The sequence below is a fragment of the Pongo abelii genome, chromosome 13 (genome assembly GCF_028885655.2).
Source record: "Pongo abelii isolate AG06213 chromosome 13, NHGRI_mPonAbe1-v2.0_pri, whole genome shotgun sequence".
Classification (NCBI taxonomy): domain Eukaryota; kingdom Metazoa; phylum Chordata; class Mammalia; order Primates; family Hominidae; genus Pongo; species Pongo abelii.
Genome location: NC_071998.2, coordinates 59739978 through 59761132, shown reverse-complemented (window position 1 = coordinate 59761132; position 21155 = coordinate 59739978). Strand labels below are relative to the sequence as shown.

The 21155-nt window shown below is 39.6% G+C and overlaps 1 protein-coding gene across 2 annotated transcripts in view; it reads right to left on the bottom strand.

Moving 5' to 3' along the window:
• Positions 1 to 21155, bottom strand: part of ENTREP1 (endosomal transmembrane epsin interactor 1) — a 66598-nt gene that overhangs the window by 35829 nt on the left and 9614 nt on the right. For both annotated transcript variants that reach the window (XM_024252320.3, XM_063714239.1), the window contains exon 2: positions 19796 to 19852. In XM_024252320.3, coding sequence (XP_024108088.1) covers positions 19796 to 19852 — 57 coding nt within the window. The remainder of the gene's footprint in view (positions 1 to 19795; positions 19853 to 21155) is intronic.

The following is a 21155-nucleotide window of genomic DNA, read 5'->3' as shown; positions in this document are numbered from 1 at the left end:
TCCGACAGCATGGATAGACCTTGAAAACATTTTGCTAAGTGAAATAAGCCAGACACAAAAGGACAACTATTGTATGATTCCACTTACTTATATGCGATACCTAGAATAGGCACAGTCATAGAGACAGAAAGTAGAATAGTGGTTGCCACGGACTTCGGAGGAGAAGGAAATGGGGCGTTGTTGTTTAATGGGTATAGTTTCTATTTGGGATGATGAAAAAGTTCCGGAGATGGACAGTGGTGCAGCACAACACTGTGAACATGCTTAATGCCACTAAACGTACACTTTAAAATGCCACTGAATTGTACACTTTAAAATGTTTAAAATGTTAAGTTTTATGTTATGTTATATATGTTTTACCACAACAAAAAATTGCACACACACAAAAAAGTAGGCCTCCTGGAACACTACTCACTTGAAACACTCCATCTCAGAAACCAGCCACCATGTTACGTGAGGAGGTCACATGTTCATGCTCTCGTCACCAGCCCTAGCTGAGCTCCCAGGCAACAGCCAGTATCACTTGCCAGTCACGTGAAAGAGCCATCAGAGAGGTCCGGGGCAGTCAAACCTCCGGATGATTCCCAACCCAGCTGCCATCTAACTGCAATCACATGAGAGACGCCAAACAGGAATCCTGTCGATTCACAAAACCATAAGAGACAATCATAAGTTGTGGTTTGAAACCATTAGGTTTTGGGGTGGTTTGTTATGCAGTCAGTCATGGATAATTGGAGTGCCTGACCCTTTCTCTCCCCTCTTCAACTCCTGACTGAGCAGTGGAATGAAAGCCAGACTATACGACTCTTTGCAGACAGGGATATTGCCTACTTTGAGATACTGTATGCCCCAGTGATCAGATCATTATAATCTGCTAAGTCAGGTATTTCTCTCCCTGTGACATTTGAAATATTCTAACACCAGACAAGTAAAGAACCAATAAAGCTTGAGAGTCCATTTCTATATATGTGTCTAATACAATGCCTGACACAAAGCAGGTGCTCAAAAAATGTTTATTGAGTGACTGAACAAATGATTTAAGATGTTTTCCAAATAACTTTCCATTGATTACTTTTCTGGGAGGGCTTAATAGGTAGTCTGTGGAGAAGGAGGTGTGAAGTGAGATAAATTTGAGAAACCTTAAGTTAAACAAAGTTAAACAATTAGCACTTCCAAGAGCCGTTAAAATTTTACGGTAAACTAAATTATCATAATGAAATGCCATAAGTGAACCTTGATAACATCCTGGATTTTTTTTTAAAGCAAGGCTACATGGGAGTATTTACATTGTAATAATTCATCACAGTATATGGCACTCCTTGAATTTATATAAGGACCCCCTTTTCCAAGGATACCAATCTAATATCTCAAAGGAGAGAACGGTTTAATGGATATGGTGTGGGGATCAATGGTTTAAAGACTCCTGCTTGTAACTGTTATTTATTGACATTTTTTAACACAAAAGATTCAAGTTATCCAAGTGATCTAAGGAAGTGTCATCATTGACTGCCAACATCACAAAGAGAGAGACAACTGAACAACGTGTGCTTCCTGTTGGAAATACCCACCACCACTGGTGAAGTGTTCTGACCCCAGAACCAAACCTGAATCAGATCAAACCTCTAGATTTAACTACCAGTTACTGGAAATAAAGGGGACAGAGAAACATGTTGAACAGCACCATGGGGATGCAATGTAACTCAATGGAACAAAGGACTCAGTTTCTTTAACAAATAAGTTATAATGGGCCAGGTGCAGTGGCTCAGGCCTGTAATCCCAGCACTTTGGGAGGCCAAGGCAGGCAGATCACCTGAGTTCAGAAGTTCAAGACCAGCCTGGCCAACATGGCGAAACTCTGTCTCTAGTAAAAATAGAAAAATTAGCTGGGCCTGGTGGTGGGCACCTGTAATCCCAGCTACTCAGGCAGACTGGGGCAGGAGAATCACTTGAACCCAGGAAACAGAGGTTGCCGTGAGTCAAGATGGCACCACTGCACTCCAGCCTGGGTGACAGAGCAAGACTCCATCTCAAAAAAAAAAAAAAAAAGTTGCAATAGGGCAAACAAGAGAAAGAGGGACTTACTGATTAAAAGAAACTTAAGAGACATATCAGCTACATGCAATGTGGGTCAAATTAAAACAAACCAATTATGAAAAAAATATTTAAGACAATGCCTAGATACTTGATGAGCCTGACAAATTATGTATCTTTTATAAATATATACTAAAATATTTAAGGATTAAATGTTGTCAAGGCTGAAATTTATTTCAAAATAATCTAATGGCAAAAGAGAAGGGAAATAGGGGTCCAGATGAGACAAGTCTGGACATGTGTTGATTTTTGTAGCTGGGCAATGGGTACATGGGGGGTTTTGCATGTCTCTCAACTTTGCGGTATATTTGAAATTTTTCATATCAAAGAAGAAAAAGAAGAACAACAATAACATATAAGCCAATTGGAGTCATCTCTTCACTAAGTCAATTCCTACAAAAAGGAAGAAGAAGAGTATTCTAGAACACAGAAGACTAAAGAGACAGACTAATTAAATGCCATAAGCGAACCTTGATAGAATCCTGGACTTTTTTGCACATTATACATACAGAAATGTGCACAAATCATACTTCCGTTACAAAGGTTTTGATTAAGAAAAGTTATTTGAAGATTTTTGAACCAAGTGGGGAAATTTAAACATAGGCTGAATATTAGATGACATTAGGAAATTCATTAGGAAAATTATTAGAAAATTTTCTTAAGCATGATCATGTTATTACGGTGATGCAGAAGAACATTTTATCTTTAGAAGGTGCTTCCTACAGCATATGGGGTGAATTACCATGAAATCTGCAACTTTGAATAGTTGAATATAGAATATCTATTTATGTAGAGACAGCAAATGTGGCAAAATGTTAGTGGCTTTGGAATTCAAGTGAAGGGCACATCAGAGTTTATTGTGCTATTTGCTCAACTTTTCTGTTGAGAATTTTCATAATAAAACATTGAAAAAATATTGAAGAGACTTTCAAAGATGCAAAAGTAATAGACAGTACAAGCATTTGTCCACCAGCGAGTACTAGTGAACTTCATTCTGAGAGAGTGAAATAATCTGCCTTGGGGTGCAGGGGTCCTGGTGCGGTGTTATCTTCTTTTACTTTTATTTTTCTTAGAGGTAGGGTGTCACTCTGTCATCCAGACTGGACTGCAGTGGTGCAATCATGGCTCACTGCAACCTCAGTTTCCTGGGCTCAAGTGATCCTCCTGCCTCAGCCTCCTAAGTAGCTGAGACTACATGCATGTGTCACTATGACCAGCTAATTTTTTAAGTTTTTGTAGAGATAGGGGTCTAGCTCTTTTGTCCAGGCTAGTTTCAAAGTCCTGGCCCCAAATGATCCTCCCACCTTGGCCTTCCAAAGTACTGGGATTACAAGCATGGGCCACCACATCCAGCCTTGTCTTCTTCTTTTTGGCATATTGGGGGTCATAGGCTTGTTTCTCTCAAGCACACACTAAAATGAAGCCTATCAATTACTATGGTCCATTAAGCTGCACAGAGCTCTCAGACAGCTAGCTGGCCCTGCCAAACAAGCTTGCTGTGGAACCAGGTAGTGATTAAGAAGACTCTAGAGACAGACCTGCTGGAACTGCAGCCCAGCTCTGCCACTTCTAGCTATGTGACCTTGGGCAAATCACTTAACCTCTCTGTGTCTTGGTTTCCTCAGAATGAGGATACTAATAACACCTCATGTGATTAGTCGATTAGTACATGCATCTCAGTTATGTTATTATTATTGCAAATATTATAAATATTACCAATCTAGCCTTTAGTTATGACTACAATGAATGATCAAGGATCAACAGACATTCAAAAATCTAACAACATGGCTGGGCGCAGTGGCTCACGCTTGTAATCCCAGCATTTTGGGAGGCTGAGGTGGGTGGATCACCTGAGGTCAGGAGTTCGAGACCAGCCTGGCCAACATGAAGAAACTCAGTTTCTACTAAAAATACAAAAATTAGCCGGGTGTGGTGGCCCACATCTATAATCCCAGCTACTTGGGAAGCTGAGGCAGGAGAATTGCTTGAACCTGGGAGGTGGAGAGGTTGCAGTGAGCTGAGATGGCGCCACTGCACTACAGCCTGGGCAACAGAGAAAGACTCTGTCTCAAAAGAAGAAAAAAAACTAACAATACAAAAAAGAAGGACCTAGATGTCAATCGGAATCACTGACCCCAAAAAAGAAAACAGATTACTCAGAGAATAGAAAAGAAAAATGTTAAATATATGTAATATGGATCTTCAAATAGAAAATACGGCATAGTAACACAAGAACAGCTGCTAAGCAAAAGAATAAATCAGAGATCAAAAAAGTGTTCTTGAACTTTAAAAAATATAATTGTCAAACACTTCAATAGAATGACAGGAGTAAAAATTAAGAAAATACATTAAAAAGACAAATAAACAGAAATGTGAAACTTTGAAAAGTTAAGAAACAAAGAGGTTCAGTCCAAGAGGTTCAACATCTGATTTGTAGATGTTCTAGAAGGAAAGAACAGAGCAAATGGAGGGAAGGAAATAAGGAGGCTGGGTACGGTGGCTCACATTTGTAATCCCAGCACTTTGGCAGCCGAGGCGGATGGATCACTTGAGGTCAGGGGTTTGAGACCAGCCTGGCCAACATGGTGAAACACCATCTCTACTAAAAATACAAAAATTAGCTGAGTATGTTGGTGCATGCCTGTAATCCCAGCTACTCCAAAGGCTGAGGCAAGAGAATCACTTGAACCTGCAAGGTGGAGGCTGCAGTGAGCCGAGATCATGCCACTATACTCTAGCCTAGGGGACAGAGTGAAACTTGGTCTCAAAATAATAATCACAATCATCATCATCATCATCAAGGAAATAAGAAAATTTCTCAGTGTTGAAGAAAGGCACATATATTCAAATCACAAAAGCTCACTAAATACTCAAAAGGATGAAGGAGAAGAGACTCCACCTAGACATAACTTCATGTAACTTCAGAAGACTCAGAAAAATTATCTGAAACTTGAAAATAGGCAGAAGAGATTACTGGGTAATCTGTTTTTTAAAATGGCTACTTTACATCTGTAGGAACAGAGTTTAAGTTGTAGATGTTATTTCAGTAGAGATGAAAATAAGGTTCTGTTCAATTGGAACTTCAGAAGTTACAGTTCATGGCTTTGGAGTACATTAATCAGTTTTGTGTCTATCCCAGCAATCTTCTCCTAAGATTGCCAATAAATGCTTAGTTTCTCAAATGCTCTTTGAACCAGTGCTCCCTCATTAATCACTCATGTTCATTTTATATTTGCCTGAGACTCATTATTTTATCTTTTTGAAAATCAAATTTTATTGATTTTCAAGGAAAAGAAAAGATCTTAAAAGCTTCCAGATAGAAAAAGAAAAAGGTTTTCTAGCAAGGAACAAGAATCAGATCAGCATCAAGATTCTCATCTATGACAAAAGGCATCAAGCAATGACTTCATTTTTTGGAAGAAAAATTATTTTGAACCCAGGATTCTATATCCAGCCTAACTATTATTCAAGTGAGAGGGTGAGAACAAAGATACATCAAGGTATTCAAACCCTGAGAGAGCTGTCTTCCCTCAATTCTTTCTGAAAATTATTACTTGAGAATGTTCTCTGGCAAATGAAAAAAGAACCCAAAGAAGAAGAATGCATGAGACCTAAGAAAAACGGATCTAACTTAAGAAAACAAGGAAAAGAAATATTCAGATGACATCTGTGCAGCATGCCAGAAAACAATGAAGTCCAGACTAGAACAGGAAGTGAGTGGTCTTACCAAGAAACATCCAAAAGGGAAAGTGGAACAACTAGCAAAAAGAATATGATCAAGAAGCCAGATACATAAACCTCACACTTAGGGTCTACTTATTTTCAACAAAGGTACCAAGATAATTCAAAGGGGAAAGAAGAGTCTTTCTAACAAATGGTGCTGGGGCAACTGTATATCCACATGCAAAAGAATAAACTTGGACCCCTGACTCACACCATATGCAAAAATTAACTCAAAAAAAATGAAAGTCCTAAGCAAAACAGCTAAAATAATAAAAATCTTAGAAAAAAATTATAGGAGTAAGCGTTCATGACCACGGGTTAGACGAAGCCCTTCTTAAATACAACAGTGTAAGCTACAAAATTAAAAATAGATGAACTGAACTTCGAAATTGTAAACTTTTGTGCTTCAAGGGGCATCATCAAGAAAGTAAAAAGACAACACAGAGAATCAAAGAAAATGTTTGCAAATCATATACGACAGTCCCCAGCTTAACAATGGTTCACCCTATAATCTTTTGCCTTTAATAGTGTGAAAGCCATATGCATTCAATAGAAACTGTACTTCAAATACCCATAAAACTATTCCATTTTTCATATTCAGTACAGTATTCAATAAGTTACATGAGATACGTAATACTTTATTATAAAATAGGCTTTGTGTTAGATGACTTTGCCCAATTGTTGGCTAATGTACATGTTCTGAGTTTTTTTAAAGTAAGTTTGACTAAGCTATGATGCTTGAGGTATGTTAAATACATTTTTCACTTACAGTATTTTCAATTTATGATGAGTTTATCTGGACTTAACCCACATTGTAAATGGGGAGCCCCTGTATCTGATAACGGACTCATAATAAAAAGACAAGTAACCAATTTTTAAATGGGCAATGGATCTGAATAGACATTTCTCCAAAGATGATGTATAAATGGCCAATATACACACAAAAAGATGCTGAACATCAAATCAAAATCACAATGAGATGCCACGTCACACCCCAAAGAATGGCCACAATCAAAAAAACAGACGATCAGTGTTGGCAAAACCGTGGAGAAACTAGAACCTTCAAACACTGCTGGTGGAAATATAAAATGATATAGCCACTTTGAAAACAGTTTAGCAATTTCTCAAAATGTTAAACATGTAGTTACCATATGAGTCGGCAATTCCACTCCTAGACATATACCCAAGAGAAATGAAAACATATCCACAAAAAAATTGTACACTAATGTTCATAGCAGCATTATTCCTCTTTTTTTTTTTTTTTTTTTTTTGAGATGGAGTTTCACTTTTGTCGCCCAGGCTGGAGTAGCATGGTGCAATCTTGGCTCACTGCAACCTCCGCCTCCTGGGTTCAAGAGATTCCCCTGCCTCAGCCTTCTGAGTGGCTGGAATTACAGGTGCCCACCACCACGCCTGGCTAATTTTTGTATTTTTAGTAGAGACAGGGTTTCACCATGTTGGCCAGGCTAGTCTCAAACTCCTGACCTCAGGTGATCCACCTGCCGCAGCCTCCCAAAGTGCTGGGATTACAGGCATGAGCCACCATGCCTGGCCCACCATTATTCCTAATAGCCAAAGCGGAAATGTCCATCAACTAATGAATAAATAAATAAAATGTGATATATCCATATAATGGAATATGATTCAGCAATAAAAAAGGGACAAGTACTGACAGATACTATAGCATGGATGAACCGTAAAAATATTAAGCTAAAAAATATGCTAACTGGAAGAAGTCAATTACAAAGGATCACATACTGTATGATTCAATTTATTTGAAACATCCAGAATGGGCAAATCTATGAAGACAAAAAGTACATTAGTGGTTTCCTGAGGCTTAAGGTATTGAGAGGAAATCAGGAGTGACTTCTAATGGGTACAGGATTTTTTTGGAGGCTGATGAAAATATTCCATAACTGATAGTAGTGAAGTTTGCATAGATCTGGGAATAGGCTAAAAATCCATTGAATTGTATACTTTAAATGTGTGAATTTTTTGGTACGTCAACTACATCTCAATAAAGAAAAAAGCAGCAGGCTGGGTATTGTGGCTCACACCTGTAATCCCAGCACTCTTGGAAGCCAGGTTGGGCAGATCACTTGAGCTCAGGAGTTTGAGACCAGCCTGGGCAACATGGTGAAACCCTGTCTCTACAAAAAATTAAATTAAAAAAAATTAGCTGGGCATGGTGGCACATGCCTGTAGTCCCAGTTCCTTGGCCCTGAGGTGGGAGGATCACTTGACCCCAGGAGGTCGAGGCTGCAGTGAGCTGTGTCCGCGCCACTGCACTCCAGCCTGGGTGACAGTGAGATCCTCTCTTAAAAAAGAAAGACAGAAAGAAGCAGCAGCTAGATGATCTCTGAGATTAGGTGCCTTTTTGTCAACAAAAAGAAAGAAAAGAATCATTTAGAACATCTCAGAAAAATATAAACATATACATCAAAGTCATGGTCCAAACATGAAGCAAACTAGAATGTGGCATGATACCAAGCACATACTAGAGAATAAGAAAAAATAATGCATTTGACTTGGCGAAGGAAACAGTCTTCCTTTGAATAACATGGAATTACATTTCCTTCTCTTTAATATCAATCATTCTTCCTGGTGTTGCAGTAAATAATGTAGCTGATCCCTTGAACAAGCAGAGCTTAGGGAGGTCAACAGAAAACCACTTTCTTTCCTTGCTGCAATGTTGTTCAAGGCCACTCTGTAGGGCTCATTATTCCTGATTGTTTAAGATGAAATTTGAGTCCAGGACCATGACTTGTCTGATCAATATCAGGTACAAAAAGTCCTCCAGTCACTTCAAGTCACAAAACAACTCATTTCAGTAATTACAATGTCCAAGCCTGTGTCCCAGTCAAAACTTGGAACTTCATTTGAATGTAAGCTTCTCTCTCTGCCACCAGGCTTATTACTCTAGGCAGGGAGCAAGCCTGCCGTGGGAAGGCAAGGGAATGGCCTCCATCTGCTCTGTTTCCCTTTTTTCGTGTAGGTCTACTGCTCCCCCTACAACACAGTTGGGTTTGATAGAAGCGGGTGTGGGGAAGGCCACAGCCATGTTGGTAGGCAAGGTAAGCGGCAGGGAGAGTTCATCTGCCTGTTATGTTGGGACTTGGCAAGTGTTTACAGGGGACTCTCTCTGGAATGGAGCTTCCATTGGCTCCTCAGAGATACCTGCTGCTGAGCTTCCAGCTCCCTTAGCCTGAGCATCCAGGAGTCCAGGCCCAGCCTCCTTCTGCTGTGGTCTGCTCACTCCCTATGGCCTCTCTGGGCAGGATGTGAGCTCACCCCACGCCCGCTATTTCCTGGGAGGCCCATCTGGTCAGCTAGAAGTATATTCATGTTGTGCTTAGTCTATGAACATAGTTATTTTCCAACTGCAGGCTTTAACTCTGAGGCCACAGGGTGCTCCAATCCGTCCTTTAGAATCCCCAGGTGTAGCCGACAATGGTCCAGTCAAACACCAAAGAATCTATCATATTCTCCAATTGCTTATCTTTAAATACTTCCCCTTTCCCCCATGAGAAGGTGGAACTCAAAATGCCACAGCAATTCAGTAACTTTCTCCAAAACATTTGTCTCTTTAATCCCTAATCTTTTTCTAGGCTGGGAGATGGAGATCAGCTAAGGGTTGCAAAACTGGTTTTCACCCAGCAGCTTTGCAAGTCCTGCTTAGATAGTCTAACACAGACACTGGAATGTTGGCATCCCCTATACCAAGGCCTCAGGTGAATCTGGAAATAAAGAATCTAATAAATGCCATTAGCGGTTTTCATTATCTGAGAAATAATTTATAGGCAAAGTTTGAATGATATAATATAGTTTAAGAGCAAAATGTAAATGTTAAGACACTGACAACATAAAAGTAAAATATCACTATCAAAAACTGGGAAAGCAGGGAAAGAAGTAAAAAAAAGTCATAATTTCTTTATCTTATATAAGAGAGGGTCAAAAGATACTATCCAAAGTTCAGAAATTAAGAAATAGAAGCTTACAATATTATCTACAACAATAAAGTCATCAATAGAAGTAACAAAAATAACTTTTTAAAAAACAAGAAAGGAGGGAAGCGGATTAACATACGTGTGGCAAATTCCTCACTTTTAACAAGGTAGGACAACCACCAAGAATGCTAAAACCAGAAAGTGTTTAAAATGTTATTTCTGGCCAACTGCAGTGGCTCCCGCCTGTAATCCCAGCACTTAGGGAGGCCTAGGTAGGCGAATCAACTGAAGTCGGGAGTTCGAGACCAGTCTGGCCAACGTGGTGAAACCCCGTCTCTACTAAAAATATATAAATTAGCCGGGCATGGTGGCATGTGCTTGTAATCCCAGCTACACAGGAAGCTGAGACAGGAGAATCGCTTGAACCCGGGAGGCAGAGGCTGCAGTAAGCCAAGATCGCCACCACTGCACTCCAGCCTGGGCAACAGAGTAAGACTCCATCTCAAAAAAAAAAAGTGTTACTTGTGTGGCATGTAAGTCAGGTGTGGGATAAATGCAGAGGTCTAATTATTTTTAATAAGAATAAGAAGGTAGGCCAGGCACAGTAGCTCACACCTGTAATCCCAGCACTTTGGGAGACTGAGATGGGCAAGTCACTTGAGGTCAGGAGTTCGAGACCAGCCTGGCCAAGATGGTGAAACCCCATTTCTACTAAAAATACAAAAATTAAGCCACGTATGGTGGCGCATGCCTGTAATACCAGCTACTCAGGAGGCTAAGGCACGAAAATCCCTTGGACCCAGGAGGCAGAGGTTGCAGAAGGCCAAGACTATGCCACTGCACTCCAGTCTGGGTGACAGAGTGAGACTCCATCTCGAAAGATAAAAATTTTTTAAAAAGAGTAAGAGGCTAATGAGCTCCCATTTTTTTAATAAAAAATATTTTCCCTCTTAAAAGGCACTTACTAAATTATAAAATATCACTGTGGTGTGTTTGAGATATAGGTAGATGGATAGATAATATATTTAGATATATAACTATAAATATGAAATAAATGAGAAACAGTCTCAGAGAGGTAAAGTATTATGCCAAATTATACAACTAAGTACAGTACCCAGGTCAGATCTGGGTCTGACCCAAATCTATACTCTTTCTTCTCCATCAATGTGCAGGATGCCTGCTAACACATAATGTCCATTTAGAGATCATTATTTTCTCTTCACAAAAGAGCTTTACCAGGAAACTCTTTGGTATCATCGTTGAGACATTACAGCTCATAAGACCCAGTTCTACCACCACCCAAGCCCTGACACCCCGACCCAGCCTCCTTCACACAACACTTCCCACCAATGCTGAGCTCACCACCAATCCATCTACTTTGCATGCCCACTGGATTTCTTATTTTTCAACTGAGTTAACATAAGTGTCCAAATGTTTTAAAATGAATCTATTTAGTTTGAACTATTTTTAATTATTATAAAAGTAATATTCATAGAAGAAAAATCACGGTCTTAAGCATTCAGAGATCTTGATTATGTTAGGAACAAGAGAAACCAACTCAGGCTATTTAAGAAGAAAAGGAATTTCTTGCAAGACTATCAGGTAGCTCACAGAATCCACAAGAACGAGGCTCAGGAACCCAGGAAGGAGCCAAAGAACCCGGGAGCTGGAACTTCTAGCAAGGTCATGCCACAGGAAAACCAGGTCCCTTGTTGTCAGCCTTGGACACAAGCTGCCTCCTTTGCCCAATAAGTTCCAAGTGGCCCCAGTGCATCCACAGCTCCAGATTCAGAGTCCTGGGCTAGAGCTCCAGGGGGTAGAGGTCACAGGCTCATAGGCTGGCTGCTGGCATTCAGAAACATAAGCACGTGGCCTCAGAAGCTTCATGGCCAGAGGCAGGGCCCCACTGCTCACCAAGACACACGCAAAGGCAGAGACACCAACTCCAAAAAGGGAATTCAGACATTGCAGGTACAGGGTGGCGAAAAATCAAACAAAAGATAACTAAACTAAAAGTCTCCTCTTCACACAATATAGCACTGTTCCCTCCAAATACAAATTGGAGAGCAAGAAAGTCTTCCTCCTTCCCATTCCCATTTCACTCCACAGAGGGGCCCACTGTAAACAGTTTCTTGTACATCTTTTCAGAAATTTTCCATGTAACTACAAACACACATGTATGATCACTTGGTGTTTTTTAACATACACACCACACACACACACACACAGAGATAGGACCGTACACATTATTCTGCAACATTTCATGACAACACATGAATTTTAAGATGTTCCCCAATTCAAAATGGTCTCCCCTCTTGCCCCAAATCATTCATAATTTGAGAATTTTCTCATAGTCATATTCAGAAATTGATCACTGTAGTCTGTTGGGCTCAGACAACCTGGATGCAGGACTGGTCAGAGGGCTCCCTTTAGCAACCCAAATACATACATACTACTGTTAGATTTGGTGCAAAAGTAATCGCGGTTTTTGCCATTACTTTTAAATCACAAAATAGTCTATAATGCACTTTATCACTGGCAATGTGACATTATATATGTATACTTTGGTTGGTCCAAGCTACACCCAAGAATAGTCAACAATTCATATTCCAGGATAGTCAGCTAGCATTTATGAGAAAGGCCAAACTCCAAAAGCTTGCTTCCCTTATCTTTATCTCCCAACAACACCCAACTGATTTTGCTAAATTAGCAGAGTGAATATGGAAATGAGATGCCATTGATGAAATTATTACCTTGTTTAATTAGCATAATGGATGTTAAAAACAGGTTCTTATGTTTAATTGTTTATATTAAAGGTATATTACATGACGTTTTGATATTGTGGTTTTGATTTTCATTTCCCTAGTGACTAGCGATATTGACCAAGCTAATTACTACCTTTTCAACATCGGTTACTCAGGAGGCTGAGGCTGAGGTGGGAGGATCACCTGAGCCAGGGAGATCAAGGCTGCAGTGAGCTGTGATGGTGCCACTTCACTCAGGAGCCTGGGTGACAGAGCGAGACCCTGTCTCAAAAAAAACAGTCATCCAGCAGGGGCTCTAAAACCCTGTAAATATTCTCTCCTTGGCTCATCCCTTCTGAGAACTGGCAAAGAGGTGCTCTCCCTTACTGAAGTGGGTCTTATAAACTTAGCTTTGCTTGATCAACAGGTTTTCAAGGAATCCACAGTGGTATTCAAGACAAGTGAACGTGAAAATGAGAGACAAAAACATTGTTCATACACTCTATTTTGTAAGCATGATACAAATCTCAACTCTCTATACTTTAAGCGTCAGAACAAAGGGCATGAACAATTCTTTTGTCTGAAGGCTAATAAATGGATAGCAGAATTTGATCTGAGAATCAACTTCATTTTAACAATTAACTTGGCAGAAAGGTTACTTCTAAGCTTTGGCAATTACCTGTTGCTACCAAACTAAACCCACTAATTAAAGCATACCCAAATTGGCTTAGGTCAGTCTGCAAAACAAGGTACTGCCCAAGTCTTGATTCCAACCGTAGATGAATCACCCAAGACTGCTTTCCATTTCTGAGGATCCCAAGTTCTTACCCAATGCCCAGTTCCTGGGATAAGGTGATCAGAGAGGGAGAAATCAAAGATCTGTTGCCAACAGACTAAATGCACTGTGATCACAGAGAAGCCTGAACCCAGCCTAAGCTGCCTTCACAATACCTAAGTGCACATTTTTCTATCATGGGTTGTTACATAATGACACATCAAATTGAGAGGCCAGATCTTCTCTTGGAGATTTTCTCAACGAATGATTAAAAAATAATTCATAATGTGTTTACACAGCCTTAAATCCCATTTGTACAGATGAGCGTACAAATTAGATCATTTCCTTAGCCACTCATTGATTGAAATTGATAGGACTGAGACTCAAAACTACACCTTGTGTTACCTTGGTCATTTCTGCCTCTGGCTCTTTTGAGTGAAAGATAAAATTCCCAAAACGTTTGCCACTTCAGATCTTGAAAAAGAATTGGACATTCACAAATAAGATAACAGCTTATGTAATTTATATTCTACACCACAAAAAAGCCACTGTTGGCCACAGTGAGATGGCTACCGATTGGCTAATGGAGGAGGTGGTAAAATGTTACAATGGAAGAAGCAATGAACTAGGAGCCCAAATCCCTGGGTTCTTTCTAACAATCATTCAACTCATTGTGAACTGGACAAGCCAATTAACTCCTGAACTAATATTCTCTTATCTACATAAAAGGAATAATATCTGCCAGGAGAAAAGGTATATGAAAGAACCTGGAAAATTCTTAAGCATTATATACATGCGAGAATGTATTACTAACAATTCTGAAGAGTAAGAAAAGTCTTCCATTTTATGCCTTAAAAAACAGAGTGAAATAATCATAGTATTTCAGTTTATATACAGGGAGCTTATAGTGACCAGTTGAAATGTCCATCTGAAATTAAAACACCATCGAGGTAACTAAAGAGGACTCTGGAAATCTATAATATGAGAGCTGGAAGGAATCTTAAAATATTATTCTGATCTAAGCCACTTATTGGTTTAGACCTTGGGAAAATCTCTTGACTTTTGGGTCAAGAGATTTCCCCAAGGTCACCTGACAATTAGTGGTAACGTGTCAGCATTAAAATCCAGGTTTTGTGAACCATCAAACAAGGGTTCATTTCGGTTTATTGAAATGTACTTGAAAGAACTCAACTGCCAAAGCCAGAGAGCTTCACAGCTCATTTTGTAAATGCATGGATTCCTAAACTGCACCTGGGTATTCTGACCACTCCAGCTCTCCATATCCTCAGGAAAGAAAAGACCACAATCTACCTCACAGCATAATCCACCTAAAACTATTTCTGACTTTTGACAAAGTGTCTAAGTATTCTATGACTCTCCGTCCAAGACACAATAAGATGAAAAATTCCTAGCTCCCCAAATGGCTTTGTGAGCAGAATTATCTTACCAACCTAGCCTATATGGACTCTTAGAGGAAAAAAAAAATTAAGCATACCCAAGCCATTTTGTAGTCTCTTTGGGTAATGAGGTTTTATCCTAAATGCTATAATCTTGAGGTTAGAAAATAAACTGAAAGACCATTTTTTAAATAGCCAATACATTTACCCTCTTCTATTCTTGGTCTGGGGTGCAAATCAACAGGAGCCACAGTTGGGAATAAGCCACATGTGATCCAAGAACATCTCTGGGGAAGAACCTTCATTGTTGATGCTAAAGAATATGGAGCTGTCCCTTTATCATTTTTAGGTCGTACTTATCCCATCTAATTGACAAAAAAAAAAAAAATAACAAAGCTCACATCACCACTTCATAAGGAACCAAAAATACAGGCATAGAGCTAGCTGGATTTTCACAGTAGCAATTCTTACTAAATGTACCACCAAGGAAAAATACCTGCCACCAAAAATGCCTGTACCACCAAAGAAAAATTTTTAAAAAATCTTATTAAGACCGTTCTGTTTTCTAACTGAGGTGCCTAGACCAGACAATCTTTGAGGCTGTTTCCAGCATTGTCTATCATTTGTAAACACTTACAGAACATTTTCTTAGAATGAAAGAGGAATGATGTCTAGAAGAAATAAAAACATTCTTTAAAAATGGAAAATGTTAGCTCTTTATGGAAAACACACAACCTAGAATACTACACACACACACATACACACACACACACAAATGCATGCACACATACTTCCTAGCTTATTCTTAGTAATAGCCATAAATAGCTACAAATATTTACCAACTATTTTCCAATATTATCATTTTTGTTCTGAACACATGAGTATGTTAGTATAAGAAACATGACCCAGTAAGTGAAGGCTTCCAACCCTGAATTTCCATGAAAACTTGAGTTTGAAGGAACTAGGTCACAGTGACCCTTTTTTGTTCAAACCAGTAAAAAAACCTGATGTCATCAAGGTAACAACCACAAAAGAGGAAGCCCAAATGTAAATAGTTCTCAAAAGGGAATATTCATGTGTTCTAGACTGATGTGAACAACTAAAAACGAGGACGACTCGCCTCTCAAAGGGCCCTGAAAAAGAGCATCCTTCCCCTCCCAACCTCTACCACCAAAATACTCCCTGACAACCTTGAAGTTCAAAGGGGATGAATACAAGGTTTTGGAGAACAAAAGCAAGTGAGAGAAATTTGAGACAAAAGTAAAAGAAATTTTGAGAGTTCACCCAGGACCTAAATTTCTTACTGGCTGTCAAATTAACTCCACAGTCAACAACAAATGTGTATTGAGCACATTGGCCCTACAGAAAGAGAGTGAAAAAGGCAAGACTCTTGTCCTCAGGGAACTGACTATAGTCTGGGGAGAGGGGCAACAAATGTAAGGTACATAGGCTAATCACAGGCCACAAAGCCAGTAATTCAGTGCTGGGATATGGCTAGGGGCAAGGCAGGAGTCACAGCAATCACAGTGGTCAGGAAAGGCCTCTGGCAGGAAGTGACTGCTGAGCTGAGAGCCAGAAGAAAAGGCGCCAGCCAAACAACCAGCTGGGGGGTGAAAGTCCCAAGTCAGAAGGTGCCCCCTGAGCCTACAGCATGGATGAGAAGGGGAAGGGGACAGAACTCTAATCAGCCAAGCCCAGGCCTGCAAGAACACAGACCCATGGGGTCCTCTGGCTCCTAATGGAGCATGGCCTCCCACCAAAAAGCATGCAATGGCACATTCCCTAAACTCGGAAAACTGAGGCAAAGGGGCTTGAGGGGGAAAATGGAGAAAAAATATCCATTAAGGGAGGGGTAGGGTAGAGCTTCCCTTGGTATCACTAAATTATCCCCTCTGTGCCAAAAAGAAAACTAGGCTCAGAAGAGTTCAGTGGCTTGCACACAGGGATGCTACTCTTAAAAGGATGGGCTAGGAATATCTGACTGGCATTTTTCCATTTTTTGACATAACACAAGCATCTGGCATGAGTTATAATGGTATACTATTAAGATTCATATGAGCCAGGCATAGTGGCTCATATCTGTAATCCCAGAACTTTGGGAAGCTGAGGTGGGAAGATCACTTGAGCCCAGGAGTTTGAGACCAGCCTGGGTAATGTTGTGAGACTCCCAACTCTGCAAAAAATTTAAACATTAGCTGGGTGTGGTGGCACACGCCTGTAGTCCCAGCTACTCAGAAGACTAAGCTGGGAGGATCCCTTGAGCCCAGGAGTTTGAGGCTGCAATGAGCAGTGATCACACCACCGCACTCCAGCCTGGGCAACAGAGAAAGACCCTCTCTCAAAAAAAATAAAAGACACATATGAACTGAGGATTTCTCATTTATGATATTGACTAAGTCTCCAATTATTAATAGATACAAAGTTTTCCCTTGTAGAATCCCTACAAATTAATTTATCTTCTTTATAAATTGATGCTAATTAACATTTCAAGACAATCTCTATATGACCTTCTAAGTACATAACTCATAGCAGCCAAAATACAGAAGCTCAAATGTCCAACAATAGGGTAAAAACTGATGATGATACAGAAATAAGGCAGAAGCCTGCTTACAGTTTTAAATGATAAGCATGTAGACTCCTCATACATGGAAACCTAATAATAGCTTAATTTTATATTAAACAGAAAAAGCAGTGCATGACATAGTATGTACACACTGGTTACAACTTTGTGACAAAGTGCATATACTTAACAAAGATGAGAAATAAATGGATAAGAATGTAATAAGACATGGCCATTTTCATTTAAGGCTGCTCAAGCTTACATAATAAATATGTGAGGCAGCTTTTTAAAAGACAACAAGGTCAAAGAAATAAATGTCATAATAGGTATACTTTGTTGAATCTATTCTTAACACACTTACACTCTTTTCATCATTTGGAATTTTCAAAGTACAAATACCATTGCAGATTTTCTTCTTTTAATTCAATTTAAATACTGGAGATTTGTATTACTGAGCAATTTAATATTGATTCAATGGAAAAAGACAGTGCAAAGGAGGTTCCTGTTACCAAATATTCATATAAACACTAAACACCAACCAAAATTTTTCATAGAGACCGTAAACCTAGACAGTCATTGTGAAACAAGTTTCAGCCACTTATAACACAGGCTATACAACTCATCCAAAGTCTCAATTTCTCTCATCCTGCTGTTTATTAAAATGGTATGTTAAAAATTTATTCTTTCCAAAATTATTAAAGGAATTTCATGAAATACAATCATTGATGGAGTTGTAAAATGTTGCCTATGTCATCTTGTGGGCCTAAAAACACTTCAGGTTAGTTTTTCAAGACCATCAACACAGTATTGGGATCCATTAATTATTCTGACACACAAAGATTCCGCAATGTGCTTCTTCTCTATGTATTTAAAAATTTAAGGAGTTTTGTATTGATTGCCTGTTGCCTAGCAAACAACGATCTGTTTAAGATGAACTGTTAAACATATATACAAAGTGACTTTAGAAAATTATTTAACTCCATTTCAAGATGGATGAGACAAATAAAAATAAGAGATATTATATAGAAAAAAAATTTAAGTATACCACAATTCAAATCTAATTTCCTAGACCCTCTATTTTATCATTAAAAGTTGGAAACTCCATTAGCGTTGTCTATTTTGATTCACTTCAAATGATAAGTTTAAACTTACCATTTAAAATTGTAAATGATAAGTTTAAACTTATTTAAAACTGTGAATAAGTTTACAGTCACTGAATCAAAATGACATAGCAAATAAAAACAAAGGAAGAACATTGGAAATGTTCTAAAAATACCACTGAATTGTATACTTTAAAATGATTCATTTTGCTATATAAATTTTACTTCAATAACAAAAAAAGGATAAAATCACCAGTATATGTCTATATTATTACCAAGAGAATGTAATATTTATGTGATAAAGAGATAATATAGCAAATCTATGCAACAAAATTCTACGGTTGTTCAACTCAAACATTATAACAATAAAAAGTCATATATTCATGATTAATACATGAGATGTGCTTCAAAAGAATATAGAGGAGGCCAGGCGTGGTGGTTCACGCCTGAAATCTCAACACTCTGGGAGGCCAAGGCAGGCAGATCACTTGAGGTTTGGGACCAGCCTGGCCAACATGGTGAAACCCCGTCTCTACTAAAAATACAAAAATTAGCCAGGCATGTTGGTGCACACCTGTAATCTCAGCTACTCAGGAGGTTGAGGCACGACAATTGCTTAAACCTGGGAGGCAGAGGTTGCGGTGAGCTGAGAACGTGCCACTGCACTCCAGCCTGGGCGACAGGGTGAGACTGTATCAAAAAAAAAAAAAAAAAAGGAATAACAGCTGGGCTTGGTGGCTCACGCCTGTAATCTCAGCACTTTGGGAGGCCAAGGTGGGAGGATCACGAGGTCAGGAGTTTGAGATCAGGCTGACCAACATAGTGAAACCCCTTCTCTACTAAAAATACAAGAAATTAGCTGGGCACAGTGGTGGGCGCCTGTAATCCCAGCTACTTGGGAGGATTGCTTGAACCCGGGAGGCAAAGGTTACAGTGAGCTGAGATCACGCCACTGCACTCCAGCCCGGGCAACAGTGCGAGACTCCGTCTCAAAAATAATAACAATAACAATAATAAATAAAAAGAATATAGAGAAAAAAATATGAGAGGAAATGAGTGGGAGTATAGCTGTAAAGATTGGCTGGAAGTTCATCATTATGGAACCTGGGCGATGGGTACAGGGAGTTCATTATATTATTCCCTCCACTATTGTGGAGGGAATATTTAAAACTGCCCATAGTAAGTAGTTTTTTAAAAATTCTATCTTTAGGATGGGTTTAATGCTGGAACTAAAGACACTTGTATAGCACTGGGTACTTAAGGAGCTTAAAGTGAATCAGAAAACCAGCAAATTATCTTACTTACTTGTTATGATCATCTGACTTCTAATATTATCTATTGTTAACTTATTTTTTTAATGAACAAGGAAGCTTAAGCATTTCTTCAGTGGTTTATATGAACAGACTTCATACCTAGCACATTTTATAAAGGGTAGCAATTTATAAGATCAGTACATACCAGCAGTATCATAGGCCTTTTCCAAGTTGTTAATCCTATGATTCCAGAGAGTATCACCTGTAAGGATAAACTATCATAAATATAGAAAATGGACCAATTCCAATAAACAAATCTTCAGTCACAAAAGTACATATTTTTAAAGATACTGAAATTTCAAAGCATTCCAAATCAAACATTTAATATTCCTCCTGGATTACAGGGTTCACTCTGGTAGACCACTTTGGACTTTTACTTCCAAGCCCTCAAAGCTTTTTTATTGACTTTGTTTAATTTTGTTTTGTTTTTAAAGACAGGGCTTTGCTCTGCCACCCAGGCTGCAGTAAATAGCGCGATCATGCCTCACTGCAGCCTTGACTTTCTGGGCTCTGGTGATCCTCCCACCTCTGTCTCTCCAGTAGCTAGGACTACAGGCGCACGTCACCACACCTGGCCTGTTTTTTCTTAATGTCAATTAAGAACACACAATCAGAAATTAGCCTCTCCTTCTGGTGAGTGAGGAATCACTATTTCTCAGTCAAGCTCCCTGTTCCTAGCAGCACCCAATCTGTTGCCAGGGTCAGCCTCATCAGATGCATGTCTGGTGGCATCCTTCCCTTCATCAGGTACCCATCCATTATGGGACAGGTGAAGTCTTCGAAATGGGAAACAAGGCCCTTCAAGATCTTCTCTTACCTACTCTCAAGCCTGGTTTTTACATACCCTGGCCCCTCCACCACATACCTTCCTACCAAGTACCTGCCCTCCCTCAGGCCAACCAGGCTCCTGACATCCCTGGGCTATTTGCTTCTTTCTCTTTGCTGAAGTGCTGTGTCCTCCCAGCTTCCCTCCTAGCTGCCTGAGAACTTTTATCCATCCTGCAAGGCCCCATTTAGCAGTCACCTACCCTGAGAAGCCCTCACTGATTCCACCGCTCCACACTCATGGAAGCCCTCTGCACACACTTCTTTTTTTCCAAAAACTCTATTGTAATAATTGAGGGATGTGTCTCTGAATTACCTACTAACTGTGAACTCCTGTCTTGTCTCTCTGAAGTCCTAGTTCCCAGCATTGTGCCCCAATTGTTGGCAATTAATATATGTTCTAGAGCATTTATTCCACAAAGTGGGAGGAACTACTGTGAGAAGGAGCTCATGTTGCAAAATGACACTTCAATAAAAAACGAGCTAAAAAATCTCAATAAGAAAAAACAGGCTGGGCGCGGTAGCTCACTCCTGTTACTCCCAGCACTTTGGGAGGCCGAGGCAGGTGGACTGCCTGAGCCCAGGACTTTGAGACCAGCCTGGACAACATGGTGAAACCCCATCTCCACTAAAATACAAAAAATTAGCTGGGCATGGTGACGCTACTTGGGAGGCTGAGG